Here is an 18,003-nt window from a genome sequence, read left to right as displayed (position 1 = left end):
TGAATAATGTTGCGTAATCATACAATCTTTATTGATATGAAAAATGAGCATAAAAACACTTAAAGGTATGACCTGACTAGCCCAACGGTATAAGAATATACAAATAACAATATAATCCACCTAACACTCCCAAAATCTATACACAGTAGCTCATGGGAACCTGCTCCGTCACCCGCCGCTCATTCTCCCTCAAAGAAACAGATGAGTTGCTAGCCAGGAGGCTAATGAGGCATCTGTACAGTCTCGGCTCTACTTTGTTGTTCAAGGGTTCAAATTCCTGCCAGGTGACAAAGATCCCCGGTGTGTATGGAGCTTTACTTATTGGTGTTCTGATAGTCTCCTACCCCCTGAAGATTTGGTATTAGGAGCTTATGGAGTGCCTAATAACTATCATAAGTCATATTTTATGACTTTTAATCTTTGTGTAGTTAGGAGGATATGTGATAACTATTATTATTTAAGAGATGTAAATCTTAACAATACATCTTTTTTTTTCATTGTAAATTTCTTTGGATGCTCTCCATGGAATTTAAAATGTTGCTTTTCCACCCGTATCCTGTTTTCTGCTTCTTTAATGTAACGAGGATTCTTTTACTTTCTTTCAGACCCCGATTACTGAAACTGAATCTAAGGAGGAGTACAGCCAAACTGTGAAGCAGGTAACAGAGTGTTCTCTATCTAAAGACAATTTTTCTTAAATAATTGTTCCCTTTGTAGCCGCTGAGAAAGTGAAATCGATATGTCGGTATCTTTCTGTTTCATCTTAGCCTGAAAGGCCAAAGCATCAAAGCAAGCATGAATTAGGTTATGGGTAGAAAGGAGGATGCCTTCACCATTAACTAACAAAACTTACATGAGTGCAGAGTAACTTTTAGGACTATGAAGCAGAATCATACGTAGCGTACTTATTATTTGTGGTTTAATACTTAATTTTTGTGGTTTAATACATTAAAGCACATCATGCTACAAAAAAAAGTTTTTTAAAATAAGAAATCAGACTGAATACTTACACATCCAATACAGTAGTTGATGTCCTATTCAGAAATGAAGCTGTTTTTTTATTTTTTATTTTTATAACTACTTCCTAGCAGTGGCGTAACTAAGGAGCTAGGGGCCCTAGTGGAAGTTTTACATGGGGCCCCAAGCACTGTATAGATATGGAGCCTCAAAACCTATCAAGTACAGCTGCAGTGTCAGGCAAGTGTATTTAAAGTAAGCAAACATGATGAATGAGGGCTCCTAGTGGGCCCCTCTGGTCCAGGGGCGGCGTTCCGGTCGCAACCTCTGCATCCCCTATTGCTTAGCCACTGCATCTTATTATTTACACAAAAACCTTCAGGCCTGTTTAAAGCGGATCCGAGATGAAAACTAACTATAACAAGTAACTTGTCTATATATCTTATCTGAAGTTTAGATAGTTTACACAGCAAATCTAGCTGCAAACAGCTTCAACAGTTTATGATTATTTATTTCTGTGATACAATGAGAGCGGTCTGTTTGTCACATTACACACAAGCATCTCCAGCCCTCAGCCTGTGAAAACTTCACTCCCCTCTCCTCCTCCCTCCTCCCCTCTGCCTCTGAAATCTCTGACTAGTAACCTCCTCCTCCTGCCCAGACTGAGCTCCCATAAGCCCTTGCCACTAAGGCTCAGAGTGCCAAGGCTCTCTGGAGAAGCTGTGGGTGAGGCTTGTTTAGTTTATAGGAAATTAGAGGGGAAAAAAAGTATTACTTTTGAGGAGTGCCCTATAAAGTATATGAAATGAGCACAATTATGCAATGAGTAAAAGTTTATCTTGGATCCACTTTAAGCCTCCATGGAATTAAAGGGGAACTTCAGCCTAAACAAACAAGCTGCCATTCATTTACATTAGTTATGTTAATTGAAATAGTTAGGCAATATAATCTCTTACCCACCCTATTTTAAAAGAACAGGCAAATCTTTGTGATTTCATGGGGGCAGCCATCTTTTTGGTTGAAAGGACGTGACAGGAAGCATGAGACACAGTTCCAACTGTCCTGTGTCCTGATCACACCTCCCATCTGCGTGCGCTAGGCTTCAAATCTCAAATTTAAAATTAAAAAAAAAATGTGCACCAAAACAGCAGAAGGAGAACAAGAACATCAGAAATCCCATCATGCTTTGCACAGCATCAGGGGAAAAAAATGCCCAGGCAGTTTTCTTCTGTGCAGCCAAAAATGAGGCTTGGGTAAGAAAAACAAAGTTCTGATGCTGTGAAACTGTTAAAGAAACACCAAGCCTTTTCAGTGCTGCAGAGTAGATTTTGAGTCTGGAGGTTCACTTTAAGGACTGATGAGAAACTGAATCTTTTTGATAATTAACTGTTTCAAACATTGTGGCTAGTGGTGGTTAGCACTCTCGCCTTGCTGCTCTTGTTCCCCGGGTTCGAAGCCCACCCAGGGCAGAGCACTATCAGTACAGAGTTTCTGTGTTCTTTACCATGTCTGCGTGGGTTTCCTACGGGCACTTTGGTTTCCTCCCACATCCAAAAAACATGTAGGGAAGTTAATTGGTCCCCTCCCCCCAGAGACAGTATATACTCTGTAAGGTGCTGCACGATATAAATGCTAAATAATAATAATAAATACAGGGCGCTTATCGTGACCTTGAGACTGTACGGCGTCTACTCCTATTTGCTATTGCCTGAGGAAGCAGGAATATACCTGTGAAACGCGTTGCATGGTTGTCTGGAGTATATAAATAAACCTGTTGTTGTTATAAAGCTGACAGTATCTCGTCTACTTCAAGGAGGCGAGTCCACCACCACCACCTGAGGAATTGTAAACTTTTTAGTACCTTTTATCCTGCTGGCGTCCCTGTTCACTCTTATATTACCAATATCCACCCTGGTGGAGGGGTCAATCCCCATCTCTTTTTTCCTGATCTACAGAGAGCGACTTTTAATGCTGAGTGAGGACAGGGCTAATCTCCTCACTTGCCTGTACAGTGGTTACCTAGGAGGTAACCCACTTTTGTGAGTATATACACTATATACTTTTCAATACCAACCTATTGTTTTGCTTACTACACTATATTGGGCTCTCGGTGTCCCCACTTTTGTTTATCTATGGTCTCTAGAGCCTTCCCTCTACTTAACATTTTAGCAGCCAAGAGGTTTGCAAGTGCTACAGGCCAATTTATTTTAGCATATGTTTTTATTTATTATTTCTTCTTAGTTACATTTACTTGTTTTTAATTAGCACTGCTCTAATGTGTATTTATGGCCACTTGTCACTAGGGGGCAGAGTGAGACAATAACAGAGGACTTCTGCTGTCACTTTTTATATTTTTTGCTAATAGAGAGAGATCAAAGCATTCCAAGAATTTACAGCACTATGAGTTCTGCAGAGTGAGGTCAAATGCAGTGCATTTATCTCAAACGAGATAACTCTATTAACCACCTTAGCGTTAATGACGAGCTCAGCTCGTCCATTACTGCCGCAGTAGATATCTCCGGCCCCTGTGGGCCGATTTTGATAATTTCTTTTAAATACACGCAGCTAGCACTTTGCTAGCTGTGTGTGGGGTCTGATCGCCACTAGCGGCGGTGTAAAGGGAGCCCCCCCCCCCGCCCAGACCCCTTGCACAGCCTGGCCAATCAGTGCCAGGCTGCGCTATAGGGCTGGATCGGACACCCCCCGACGCCATGACGTCGATGACGTCATCCCGATCGTCGCCATGGCGACGAGGGAAGGCAAACAGGAAATCTCATTTACAACGGGATTTTCTGCTTGCTGTAAAAGCCTGCGGCGATCGGACTAGATGGGCAGATGCGCCCTCTAGTGGTTGAATCATGTAGCTAACTTTCAGTTAGCTACAATGATTCAGAAAAAAAAATATTGAAAAAAAACTGTCTGCCCGCCACCCTGGCGATTTTAATATAACGCCAGGGTGGTCAAAGCTGCTTATGGGTTAAGGTAAATTCCTGGAACTAGGCTTTAAAGAATTGAGGAATCTGACCTCACATTTTTCCCATGGCTGACTAGAGGGGGATTTATGTAGTGGTTCTTTATGTAGTTAATAAAGAAGATGAGAATTTTCTTTAAAGGAAATAATTCAGAAAAAAACATTTGTTATAAATAATATGAATCCTTGCTCTAAAATTGCTCCAGCAGCAAAGTAACAAATGTTTGTGCTATCATTTAATGACATTATCTTGCCACACTGTGCTCTTCAGCTCTGTGTGAGGCCAGAAGGACGCCCTCAGGGCCTGTCTTTTCTAGTGCCTGATTGTACTTTAATTTTCTTCTTAATATGCCACATTTCTGAGAAATGACTTTCTCATGAGATTGTCCTATGAACACCTGTGATCATAAATGACCTCAGGTACCTATTAAATCTCCTCTCAGCCTGACGTATGTTAAGTGCCATTTCTCAAGAGACAGGTAAACATAAGAATGTGAGATAAACAGCACCGTCTGAGGGAGATAGTTATACACCTGATCAGTGACATCACTGATGTAACCATGACATGTCTATAAATATAGCGTGGCTGACGACATTACATCAGTGTAGTGGTGGAACAGGAAGAGAAAAGACTCTAGGCATAATTCAACTCACTTTTTCTCCTGAGTTTTCTCCTAGGAGATCATTTTTTTATCTTCAGTTTAAAATAATGTTTCAGCTCTCTGCAATTGAAAAGGTTCCAAAAAGTAGGTCAAAAAGAACTGGCAAATTATTCTGAGAATTTTCTTGCTTGCTGGTAAACCTGAGGTGGAATAAATGAAAGAATCCACACTTACCTGTGGCTTCCTCCAGCCAAGGCCACCTGGGCCATGGCCTAGGGCACCATAGGAGCAAGGGCATCAAAGCAGCAGTCTAACCTGGTGCATTTGCAAGCTTGCAAATGCTGCAATGCAGGGAGATTAGGTGAGCGCGTGACCGCTGTACTCTGCTGCTAGCCACCTTGCTCTCTGTGCGCATTTGCATTGTGGCGGGCGGCTATGGACTTGGGCAACATTGGAGATGGAAAGGAAGAGGAAGCTTCTGCACTAGAGACAAGTGGAGAAATGAGTAACACTGATGGCTGCTGCTGTGTGAAGGCGAACTGGCTACATATACTGAAAGGGGGGTGGTAAAAGGAGGGATTAGGGGAGCCATCTGGCTACCTATACTGGAGGGAAAGGGGGTAGGGGTCATCTGGCTACATATACTGGGGGGGGGGGTCATCGGGCTACCTATACTAGAGGGAGGAGGGGAGGGGTCATCTAGTTACCTATACTGGAGCGAAGAGGAGAGGGGTCATCTCGCTACCTATACTGAAGGGGGGCGGCTTTTGACAGTGGCCTTGGGTGGTAAAAAGTACAAATACGGCCCTGCCTCCAGCTCCATGAACTCTGTTGCCTCCCTCGACGGTGGTTCCCTTCCTCTGTAATGGCCCCTGGTAATAGGGCTTCAGTCCCATCAGTCATCCCACTCTGAGCATGCGAGGCCCGGCCATGGGCACACACCCCTTTCTCTCCCATAGCCGGGCGCGTTCTGGGCCTGTGCAAAAAGTACTGCAGACGCAGAACCCTCCCAGCGTCGGGAGCATCGCAGGGGTTCACACATGGCTCCTGTTCTTTCAAGGAAATCTTACAAAAACACTGAAGTGAAAAAAAAAATGATATAATGATTTGTATGTGTAGTGCAGCTAAGTAATACAACATTAGGAGCAGAGACATAAGTCTAATATTGTTTCCAGTACAGGAAGAGTTAAGAAACTCCAGTTGTTCTAATATTGTTTCCAGTACAGGAAGAGTTAAGAAACTCCAGTTGTTATCTATGCAAAAGAGCCATTGAGCTCCACGACTTTCAAAGTCGCAGAGAGCTCTGTCTTCTGAAGTTTACGATCTCAAGTGTCTGTACCATGAACCATGAGGAATACAGGAAAGCAAGGAACATCCTAGACAGGGAATTGAGAATCGCAAAAAAAGGCTACGCAGACAAGCTGGAGCAGGACCTCTCCTCAAATGACGCACAAGCCGTTTGGCGGGGGCTCAAAGCAGCCACCAACTACAAGCCCTCCCCCCCTCAAAACGCAGCTCCCAGGCCGAACTGGTGGAAAAACTCAGCGGCTTCTACTGCAGGTTCGAGGATAGCTCCCAATACTACAGGTCCCCTTCACTCCACCCCATGTCTCAGCATCACCATGCCAAAACTCGACCCCCCTGGCTGTAAGTGAGACTGATGTGGCGCGCCACCTGTCTAAACTTAATGCCAGAAAAGCCTCAGGCCCGGATGGGGTGTCACCGGCCTGCCTGAAAGCGTGCGCACAGCAGCTTGCTCCCATCCTTTCCTCCATCCTCAACAAGTCTCTGCAGAGTGGCAAAGTACCAACATGCTTCAAGAGGTCCACCATCATTCCTGTCCCCAAAAAAACGGGTGCCTCAGACCTTAACAACTTCAGGCCTGTCGCACTCACATCGGTCATAATGAAAGCTTTTGAGAAAGCAGTCCTGCTCCTCCTTAAACACAAAACTGAAGCCCAGCTAGACCCGTATCAATTTGCTTAAAGGGCAAATAGGTCAACCGACGATGCCATTAACATCTGTCTGGAACTTGTCAACAACCACCTTGACAAACCAAATTCATACGCCAGGGTCCTCCTCCTCGACTTCAGCTCAGCGTTTAACACCATTAGCCCCCAGATACTACAGGAGAACCTGGCTGAGCTCGGGGTCCACCCCACTCTTCAACTGTGGATCAAAGACTTCCTTACAAATAGATCTCAGGTTGTCAAGATGGGCTCCACCTCCTCGCAACCAAAGATCACCAACACAGGGGCCCCACAAGGCTGCGTCCTGTCACCATACCTGTTCTCCCTGTACACGAACAATTGCAAATCCTCGGCAAATTCTGTCAAGGTAATAAAATTTGCAGATGACACCACCATAGTCGGCCTGATCTCCAATAGAGTTGGGCCGAACGGTTCGCCTGCGAACGGTTCCATGCGAACTTCAGTGGTTCGCGTTCGCGTCCCGCAGGCGAACCTTTGCGGAAGTTCGGTTCGCCCCATAATGCACATGGAGGGTCAACTTTGACCCTCTACATCACAGTCAGCAGGCCCAGTGTAGCCAATTAGGCTACACTAGCCCCTGGAGCCCCACCCCCCCTTATATAAGGCAGGCAGCGGCGGCCATTACGGCCACTCGTGTGCCTGCATTAGTCAGAGTAGGGCGAGCTGCTGCAGACTGTCTCTCAGGGAAAGATTAGTTAGGCTTAGCTTGTTCCTGTCTGGCTGCATACCTGTTCTGTGAACCCACCACTGCATACCTGTGCTGTGAACCCACCACTGCATACCTGTGCTGTGAACCCACCACTGCATACCTGTTCTGTTCAGTGGACCCGCCACTGTATACCTGTTCATTGAACCCACCACTGCATACCTGTGCTGTGAACCCACCACTGCATACCTGTGCTGTGAACCCACCACTGCATACCTGTGCTGTGAACCCACCACTGCATACCTGTTCTGTTCAGTGGACCCGCCACTGCATACCTGTTCTGTTTAGTGAACCGCCACTGTATACCTGTTCTGTTTAGTGAACCCGCCACTGCATACCTGTTCTGTTCAGTGGACCCACCGCATCAGTGCGCATACCTGTGCAGTTAAGTGAACCCGCCACTGCATACCTGTTCTGTTCAGTGGACCCGCCACTGCATACCTGTTCTGTTTAGTGAACCCGCCACTGCATACCTGTTCTGTTCAGTGAACCCACCGCATCAGTGCGCATACCTGTGCAGTTAAGTGAACCCGCCACTGCATACCTGTTCTGTTCAGTGAACCGCCACTGTATACCTGTTCTGTTTAGTGAACCCGCCACTGCATACCTGTTCTGTTCAGTGGACCCGCCACTGCATACCTGTTCTGTTCAGTGAACCCACCGCATCAGTGCGCATACCTGTGCAGTTAAGTGAACCCGCCACTGCATACCTGTTCTGTTCAGTGGACCCGCCACTGCATACCTGTTCTGTTTAGTGAACCGCCACTGTATACCTGTTCTGTTTAGTGAACCCGCCACTGCATACCTGTTCTGTTCAGTGAACCCACCGCATCAGTGCGCATACCTGTGCAGTTAAGTGAACCCGCCACTGCATACCTGTTCTGTTCAGTGGACCCGCCACTGCATACCTGTTCTGTTTAGTGAACCGCCACTGTATACCTGTTCTGTTTAGTGAACCCGCCACTGCATACCTGTTCTGTTCAGTGGACCCGCCACTGCATACCTGTTCTGTTTAGTGAACCCGCCACTGCATACCTGTTCTGTTCAGTGGACCCGCCACTGCATACCTGTTCTGTTTAGTGAACCCACCACTGCATACCTGTTCTGTTCAGTGGACCCGCCACTGTATACCTGTTCATTGAACCCACCACTGCATACCTGTGCTGTGAACCCACCACTGCATACCTGTGCTGTGAACCCACCACTGCATACCTGTGCTGTGAACCCACCACTGCATACCTGTTCTGTTCAGTGGACCCGCCACTGCATACCTGTTCTGTTTAGTGAACCGCCACTGTATACCTGTTCTGTTTAGTGAACCCGCCACTGCATACCTGTTCTGTTCAGTGGACCCACCGCATCAGTGCGCATACCTGTGCAGTTAAGTGAACCCGCCACTGCATACCTGTTCTGTTCAGTGGACCCGCCACTGCATACCTGTTCTGTTTAGTGAACCGCCACTGTATACCTGTTCTGTTTAGTGAACCCGCCACTGCATACCTGTTCTGTTCAGTGGACCCGCCACTGCATACCTGTTCTGTGAACCCGCCACTGTATACCTGTTCTGTTCAGTGAACCCACCGCATCAGTGCGCATACCTGTGCAGTTAAGTGAACCCACCTACCTACGTGAGTGCACGCAGTGTGATATACCACTCCGTGCATACCCGATATGGACAAAACAGGTAGAGGAAGAGGTAGTGGCAGAGCCAGAGGAAGGCCACCCGGCAGGTCTGCGCGAGGTCGTGTAAATGTAATTTCGTGTGGACCTGGCCCACAGTACAGTGCTCGGAAGAAGGCACGTCCCATCACCTCCCAAGATTGTCAGGACGTGGTTGAGTATTTAGCGACACAGAACACCTCATCTTGCTCAGCCACCAGTGCTACTACTAGCACCACTTCCGCTGCATTTGACACTTCGCAAGAATTATTTAGTGGTGAAATCACTGATGCACAGCCATTGTTGTTACAGCCAGATGAATTTTCACCAGCTCATATGTCTGAGTTACGCGGCAACATTATGGATGTAACGTGTAAGGAGGATGAAGGACCTACTGATGTTGGTGCATGTTTGGATTTGTCTGAGGCAAGCGAAGCTGGGCAGGATGATTACGATGATGACGATGATAGGGATCCTCTGTATGTACCCAATAGAGGAGATGAAGAGGGGGACAGTTCAGAGGGGGAGTCAGAGAGTAGGAGGAGGAGAGAAGTTGCTGAAAGAAGCTGGGGCAGCTCTTCGTCAGAAACAGCTGGTGGCAGTGTCCGGCACCATGTATTGCCACCTATGTACAGCCAGCCAACTTGCCCTTCAGCATCAGCTGCTGAGGTCCCCATAGTGCCCACATCCCAGGGTGGCTCAGCGGTGTGGAAATTTTTTAATGTGTGTGCCTCAGATCGGACCAAAGCCATCTGTTCGCTCTGCCAACAAAAATTGAGCCGTGGAAAGGCCAACACTCACGTAGGGACAAGTGCCTTACGAAGGCACCTGGAGAAAAGGCACAAACAGCAATGGGATGGCCACCTGAGCAAAAGCAGCAGCAGCACACAAAAGCAAAGCCACCCTCCTTCTCCTCTTCCTCCTCCATCAGGTGCATTATCTGCTTCTGCCGCTTTCTCCCTTCCACCTTCACAGGCACCCTCCTCCACTCCGCCTCTGCCCTTGAGCGGTTCCTGCTCCTCTGCCCACAGCAGCAGTCAGGTGTCCGTGAAGGAAATGTTTGAGCGGAAGAAGCCAATTTCGGCCAGTCACCCCCTTGCCCGGCGTCTGACAGCTGGCGTGGCGGAACTGTTAGCTCGGCAGCTGTTACCATACCGGCTGGTGGACTCTGAGGCCTTCCGTAAATTTGTGGCCATCGGAACACCGCAGTGGAAGATGCCAGGCCGCACTTATTTTTCGAGAAAGGCCATACCCCAACTGCACCGTGAAGTTGAGAGGCAAGTGGTGTCATCTCTTGCGAAGAGCGTTGGGTCAAGGGTACACCTGACCACGGATGCCTGGTCTGCCAAGCACGGGCAGGGCCGCTACATTACCTACACAGCCCATTGGGTGAACCTGGTGGTGAACGATGGCAAGCAGGGCGCAGCGGACCAAATTGTGACACCTCCACGGCTTGCAGGCAGGCCTCCTGCCACCTCCTCTCCTCCTGCTACATGCTCTTCGCTGTCCTCCTCCTCCTTGGCTGAGTGGCAGTTCTCCTCTCCAGCTACACAGCCCCAGCTCCGCAGGGCCTATGCTGCATGCCAGGTACGACGGTGTCACGCCATCTTAGACATGTCTTGTCTCAAAGCGGAGAGTCACACTGGAGCAGCTCTCCTGGCTGCTCTTAAGAAACAGGTGGATGAGTGGCTGACCCCGCACCACCTGGAGATAGGCAACGTGGTGTGCGACAACGGCAGTAATCTGCTTGCCGCTTTGCATATGGGGAAGCTGACACACATACCCTGCATGGCACATGTCATGAATCTAGTGGTTCAAAGATTTGTGGCAAAGTACCCTGGCTTAGCGAATGTCCTGAAGCAGGCCAGGAAGTTCTGTGGGCATTTGAGGCGGTCTTACACAGCCATGGCACGCTTTGCGGAAATTCAGCGCAAAAACAACATGCCGGTGAGACGCCTCATTTGCGATAGCCCGACTCGCTGGAACTCGACCCTGCTCATGTTCTCCCGCCTGCTAGAACAGAAGAAAGCCGTGACCCACTACCTCTACAACTACAGTAGAATGAAACAGTCTGGGAAGATGGGGATGTTCTGGCCCGACAACTGGACACTGATGGAGAATGCATGCAGGCTCATGCGGCCGTTTGAGGAGGTGACCAACCTGGTGAGCCGCAGTGAGGGCACCATCAGCGACTTAATTCCCTACGCTTACTTCTTGGAGCGTGCTGTGCGTAGAGTGGAGGATGAAGCTGTGAATGAGCGTGACCAGGAACCGTTACGGCAGGAACAGGCATGGGACCAATTTTCATCAGACCCAGCTGTTTCCTCAACACCTGCGGCAGCACAGAGGGGGGAGGAGGAGGAAGAAGAGAAGTCGTGTGCAGAAGACGAATCAGACTCAGAGGATGATGAGCAAGGTGTTTCTTTGGGGGAGGAGGAGGAGGAGGAGGAGGGGACAGCGGCAGGAGAACAACCTCAGCAGGCATCGCAAGGGGCTTGTGCTGCTCAACCTTCCCGTGGTATTGTTCGCGGCTGGGGGGAGGAGGTTGACTTACCTGACGTCACTGAGGAAGAGCAAGAGGAGATGGAGGGTACTGGATCCGACTTTGTGCAGATGTCGTCTTTTATGCTGTCCTGCCTGTTGAGGGACCCCCGTATAAAAAACCTCAAGGGGAATGAGCTGTACTGGGTGGCCACACTACTAGACCCTCGGTACAGGCACAAAGTGGCGGACCTGTTACCAACTCACCGGAAGGTGGAAAGGATGCAGCACATGCAGAACCAGCTGTCAACTATGCTTTACAATGCCTTTAAGGGTGATGTGACGGCACAACGCCAGCAAGGTACCACTGCCACTAATCCTCCTCCCGTGTCCACGCAGTCAAAGACAGGACGCTCCAGCGATCTCATGGTGATGTCGGACATGCGGACGTTCTTTAGTCCAAGTGTGGATGTAGACACTGCTGTGAACAGCGATGAGGAACCCTTGAACTACTGGGTGCGCAGGCTTGACCTGTGGCCAGAGCTGTCCCAATTTGCCATCCAACTTCTCTCCTGCCCTGCCGCAAGCGTCCTCTCAGAAAGGACCTTCAGCGCAGCTGGAGGCATTGTCACAGAGAAGAGAAGTCGCCTAAGTCAAAAAAGTGTTAAGTACCTCACCTTTATCAAAATGAATGAGGCATGGATCCCGGAGGGCTGCTGCCCGCCCCAAGACTAAGTCAGTCCCCGCACATACAGCATCTCTGCCTGCACGCCGTGTGACTGGCTGCCTGGCCTGCCCCAAGAAGACTAAGTCGCTCCCAGTCCCTCCACACAGCATGTCTGCCTGCAGGCCGCTTGACTACCTTCTCCGCCACCACCAACAGGGTCCGGGACTCCAGGCGGATTGCTGAATTTTTTAGGCCGCTGCTAGCAGCGGCCGCTGTAATAATTTTTCGGGTGCGTGTACATGACTGCCTAATTTTTCTGGCTGCACTGTGGGCAGCTGCAACAACAAAAGAAAAGGCATGTACATGCGCCCATTCCCCTTCGTGATCATTACCTTGCCGTGGTGAAGGGGCTTGCGTATCACAATGGAGCAATGACCGGCGCCTAGATGAGTGTCTCGGGGGGCACACCCACGATAATAAGGTCGTTGCCTCATTGTGGTCAGACCAAATTTGATCAGCTGGACAGTCACTGTTCTGTCATTCAGCTACATCAGCCAGGTGACCATATGGGCTGTAAAGCCACCAAAACCTGCACTCTCGCCATGGTGCGCACCAGTAAAGCACGGCCGTTACAACACAAACAGCTGTTTGCGGTGCGTTACACGATGAGTTTGGTGTGTCAGTGTGAAGCAGTACCTTAATTACACTACCTGATTGATGTATACACATGCAAGATGTTTGAAAGCACTTTAGGCCTGTCATTTAGCATTCAATGTGATTTCTGCCCTTAAAACGCTGCTTTGCGTCCAATCCAGATTTTTCCCGGGGACTTTTGGCATGTATCCCACTCCGCCATCCCCCCCTCCAGGTGTTAGACCCCTTGAAACATCTTTTCCATCACTTTTGTGGCCAGCATAATTATTTTTTTTTTCAAAGTTCGCATCCCCATTGAAGTCTATTGCGGTTCGCAAACTTTAACGCGAACCGAACCTTTCGCGAAAGTTCGCGAACCCGGTTCGTGAACCGAAAATCGGAGGTTCGGCCCAACTCTAATCTCCAACAATGATGAGCAGGAATACCGCCAGCAGGTTGACAGGATTTGCCACTGGTGCAGGGAGAACAAGCTGGTCCTCAACAATGCAAAAACCGTTAAGATTGTCATTGACTTTACAAAGCACGCCTCCACCCCGCCTCCACTGCACACTGGAGGGATGGTGGTGGAAAAAGTGCCCTGTGTACGCCTCCTGGGCACCACCATCTCCAATACCCTGAAGTGGAAGACAAACACTGTTTCCATCCAGAGGAAAGCCCAGCAGAGGCTCTACTTCCTCCGCCAACTGAGGAAGTTCGGCATATCCCCAAAACTCCTGAGGGGCTTCTATACCGCAACCATTGAATCTGTCATCTGTTCCTCCATCCTTGTCTGGTATGCTGGCTCCACCGATAGCGACAGACGGGTCATCAGGTCAGCGGAAAGGATCATCGGGAACCAACTTCCTGCCCTGGACTCCCTCTATAAGACCAGACTACGTTCCAGAGCACTGAAGATTGCAAACGATCCCTCCCACCCTGGCCCCCAGTTTTTCAGTCAGCTCCCCGTGGGGCGGAGGTATCGGAGGTATCGGTCCATCGCGACAAAGACCACAAGACACAAAAACAGCTTCTTCCCCTCAGCAGTAAATTTGCTGAACGCGATAAACTCTGCTCATGCCCTCCCCCCTTAGGCTGCCCCTGCTCCCCCACGCTGACTTTAGACATGTAACCCACCTGGTTATGGAAAACGGTGGTCTATGGTTATGTTTATGTGATGAAGTGATGGAATTGTGGTCTATGGTTATGTTTATGGCTTATGGTTATGTTTATGCTATGAAATCATGTCTACTATGTTCTATGTCCTTATGTCTCTTACTTTTCTATGTATACGCCCTGTATCCGTTGTGCCAAGCCCAATTCCGGGCACGACCCAGTCGTGCTTGGCGAAATAAAAGCGATTCTGATTCTGTAAATGTAATTTCTTTTTCTCTGCCAGAGGACAGGTCAATAGTTCATTAGCCTACTCTGTAAAAACATTTAGAATGCTGAGTAGTGTGTAAACTGCAAATATTAGAGAATGAGGCAATGTTATAAAAAACAGAAATTAGAATATTTTCTTTGCTACTAATGTTCTAGTAATTATCCGTACTACACAACCAATTCATTATATCATACATTTTTTTTTCGCTTTAGTGTCTCATTAAGTAAAGAATTTCAGTTTAATTTACCTGGAACTTTTGCATTCCCCTGTAGTCCTTCAGGCCCCTCCCTGTCCTGGTTACCTCAGTTGTGACGGTGTCTCCCCATGCACTGTCCTGGCAGTGTGTGCCTTCTGATTTGCATATTTGGGAGTGATGCATAATGGGAAACCACAGTTGCTCACTTACAGCTGAATTATTGCAAATACCTTTTGTTTTAAGAAGGCAAAATTACATTTAGCATTTTTTTTTTAAAAAGAGGGATTTTTGGTCCCTTTTAGCCCTTTATACCTTACTGGTGGTTCTAGGTCACCATGAGTTTTCTGGGTATTACTAAGTGTGGTCCAAGTTGGTCAACATTTTGCATAGATAACAACTCAAGTTTTTAACTCTTCCTATACTGGAAAACAGAAAGGGACTTCACATTATTTCTTAGTAGGGCTAGTATCATATGTGAATATGTTTATGTCATCATGTCCCATGTCCCCTCAGACTCACCTTAAACTCCCTGGTGGTCTATTTAAACCGCCAGTGGGCAGCGCAGCAGTTTATTTATTTTTTAATCATGAAGCTAGCCTAGCGCTAGCTACATGATAGCCGCTCTGCAGCGGCATCCCCCCACCCTCTCCGATCGCCTCCGGCGATCAGTGCAAACAGGAAATCCCGTTCAGAACGGGATTTCCTGTTTGGCTTCCCCCGTCGCCATGGCGATGATCGTCATCAACGTCATCGACGTTGTGACGTCATCGGGAGTCCCGATCCACCCTTCAGCGCTGCCTGGTGCTGATAGGCCAGGCTGTGCAAGGGGATGGGGCGAATCGGCGCCGAGCGGTGACGATTGGGAAGTCAGGAAGGCCCCTAACTCCTTAGCTATGCCACTGAGCATGACCAGGGATCTAATCTTTAGAAAAAAAAAACAATAGCTGTGATGTGCAGTTGGTCAAGTTTATTCATTGACCGGTTCAGAATTTTTTCTCAAAGCAACAAAAGATAAGATTTATTTTAGAAGTCTAGGCTAAAAAAGGCCTAGTTCTGGCAGATTACCATCAGATTGTCTGTGTAAAAGCAAAGGAACTGTACAACATGTAATATTTTACTTCTTTGCTGATGTCAGGTTTATATTTAATCACTATTTAATGGCTTCAGGGTGAAGTTATTTTCTAACAGATTATCTAGGTGTGGATCTCTAACATTTAAGAAGCGAGCATAGCTGAAATATCATTCGGCAGACCCACCTTTTCACCATTATTATAATAGCTCGTCATCATAGCTGCAGGAATTTCTAACAGAGAAATGTCAGGTGAGCAGAGCAGGCTGGTTGGAAATAAGTCTCTAAATCAGAATCGCTGCAGATTATTCTGGGCTCATTAAACACTGTTATAGAAAAGACACACATTGCCTTTCCAGATAGGTTTGGCTTACATATATTTCCTTCCAGATACAGTTGTGTTCATAAAGTGTACCCAGCAACATGTGACATGATGAGATAAACAGGTCTATGTAGCGGGCAAAACATATTATGGTAATTACCAGGCCGTTTTATAGGTTTATTTTGCTGCCTAAAAGAGTTAATTTCTAGGCATGGAAGTGACACCTTCTGTCTTGTCGGTACCTTATTGGGAATATAGCAATTAGCAATCCTTACTGAAAAGAAAAATACAGCGATAAAAGTTTTCCTGGCAGAATACAACTTCTGACAGCAGGGAGAGATAGAGGAAGGTAATAGTTCATGTATTTTCACCCAGGGACGCTTAATAAGCTGCCACTGAGCAGAAACAAATCATTCAATGTACCAGTACTTTGTAAATGTTTAAATATAAAATAAAACCATGGGATAGCTAAAAAAAAGTCATTTTAGGAGTAGGGGGATGAATACAATTGTTTATCTCATTCATTTATCTACACCTCTGGTTCACTATAAGTTAACATACCCTGGCAGAATTTATTATTAACCATTTAATGAAAACACAAAAACGTTCACTATGGTTAGTGGTTATCTGAAGCCATTTATTGCCAAACAACTGTATTTACTCTTCTGAAATCCTAATCCTTACACAAGCTACCCAAATTACCTTGATCAAAAGGGTACATACCCTGGTGATTTACAAAAATAATAATAAAAAGTTCTCACTGTGGATATGCAATTATGATTGTAGCTACTCAATTGCTAATCTGCTAATTTGTGATCAGATATGACCAGTGGCGTAGCTAAGGAGTTTTGGGCCCCAGTGCAAGTTTTACATTAGGCCCCCCAAAGCACTCTATATATAACAACTGATACGGTGCACCAAAACCTGGCGAGGACAAGCACAGTGTCAGACGTGCAGGAAGGGGATTGGGAACAGTATGTTAAAGTGACACTGAAAAAAAAATAGAACATTAGCAGCAAAGTAGAGTCTGATATTATTTTCAGTTACTGTATATAGCTTTTTTTTAATAACATTGCATCATTCTCTAATATTTGCAGTTCACAAAATACACAATGCATTTTAAACTATGAAACAGAGCAGAGCTAATAACCCTTTGAACTCCCCTGCAGTAAAGTCTTACCTGAAGTTGTCTTCCACTGTTTCTATGATGTATAAATGCTTCAGAAAATAGCACTGCTCTCTGACTAAATTATTCAGAGAGCTCAGAGAAGTTCTTTTGCATAGAAAGCAAGTGTAGTTTCTCACCTCTTCCTGTACTGGAAACAATATGAGACTCCTATCTGTGCTACTAATGTTCTATTTCTTATGCTGAGAATACACGGTGCGTTTTTTCGGCAGATAGATGGTTCGATAGATAATTTCCGACATGTCAGATCTTACTTTTGATCGTTTTACCACTCGATTTTTCATAGAAGTGAATGGAAATTGATAAGAAAAGATAAGAGAATCGAGCGGAAAATCGAGCGGAAAAACGAATCGAAAATCGATTGAACGGTAAATCAACTGAAAAAACGCATTGTGTATTCCCAGCATTAACCGCTTGCCGCCCGCGTCACGCCACTGGGCGTGGCCGCGGCGGCAGCCCCAGGACCAGCTAACGCCAATTGGCGGAAAGTTCTGGGGCAGCATTTTACGGGAGATCTCCCGCTTGGTGGGCGGAGCTGAGCTCCGCCTTCAGTCTCCGAGTCGCGATCGCCGCTCGGGAGACTGTTACACGGCGAAACCGCCGTGTATTTACATGTGCAGCGCTGCGATCAGCAGCAGCGCTGCACTGGGGACAGCCGTGTGACTCGGCTGTCCCTCTGGGGGACAAGAGAGCGATCGGCTCTCATAGGCAGAAGCCTATGACAGCCGATCGCCGTGATTGGCCGGCTGGGGGGGAGGGAGGGGATTTAGAAAAAAAAAATAAGAAAATAGCAAAAAATATTTAAAAAAAACCAAAACAAATATTTATCAAAAAAAATAAAAATAAACACAGGGGGGGGGGGGGGGGGGGGGGCGATCAGACGATCAGACCTCACCAACAGAGAGCTCTGTTGGTGGGGAGAAAAGGGGGGAGGATCACTTGTGTGCAGAGGTATACGGCCCTGCAGCTTGGCCTTAAAGCTGCAGTGGCCAATTAAGGTAAAATTAGGCTGGTCACTAGGGGGGTTTACCACCATGGTCCTCAAGAGGTTAAGCCTCATCTACACGGTACAATTTTCCATCAGATAGATGGAACCATTAAGATAGATAAATAGATAGATAGATAGATAGATAGATAGATAGATCTAATAAGAAATCGCATCATGTGTAGACGTCCAAATTG

At 47.1% G+C, this 18,003-nt stretch overlaps 1 protein-coding gene across 3 annotated transcripts in view; it reads left to right on the top strand.

Moving 5' to 3' along the window:
• RAPGEF3 (Rap guanine nucleotide exchange factor 3) overlaps positions 1 to 18,003 on the top strand; it is a 182,557-nt gene that overhangs the window by 78,402 nt on the left and 86,152 nt on the right. For all 3 annotated transcript variants that reach the window (XM_068267305.1, XM_068267307.1, XM_068267308.1), the window contains exon 2: positions 606 to 659. In XM_068267305.1, coding sequence (XP_068123406.1) covers positions 606 to 659 — 54 coding nt within the window. The remainder of the gene's footprint in view (positions 1 to 605; positions 660 to 18,003) is intronic.

Source organism: Hyperolius riggenbachi, chromosome 2 (genome assembly GCF_040937935.1).
Source record: "Hyperolius riggenbachi isolate aHypRig1 chromosome 2, aHypRig1.pri, whole genome shotgun sequence".
NCBI classification, from domain to species: domain Eukaryota; kingdom Metazoa; phylum Chordata; class Amphibia; order Anura; family Hyperoliidae; genus Hyperolius; species Hyperolius riggenbachi.
This window is presented reverse-complemented; position numbering and strand designations above follow the sequence as displayed.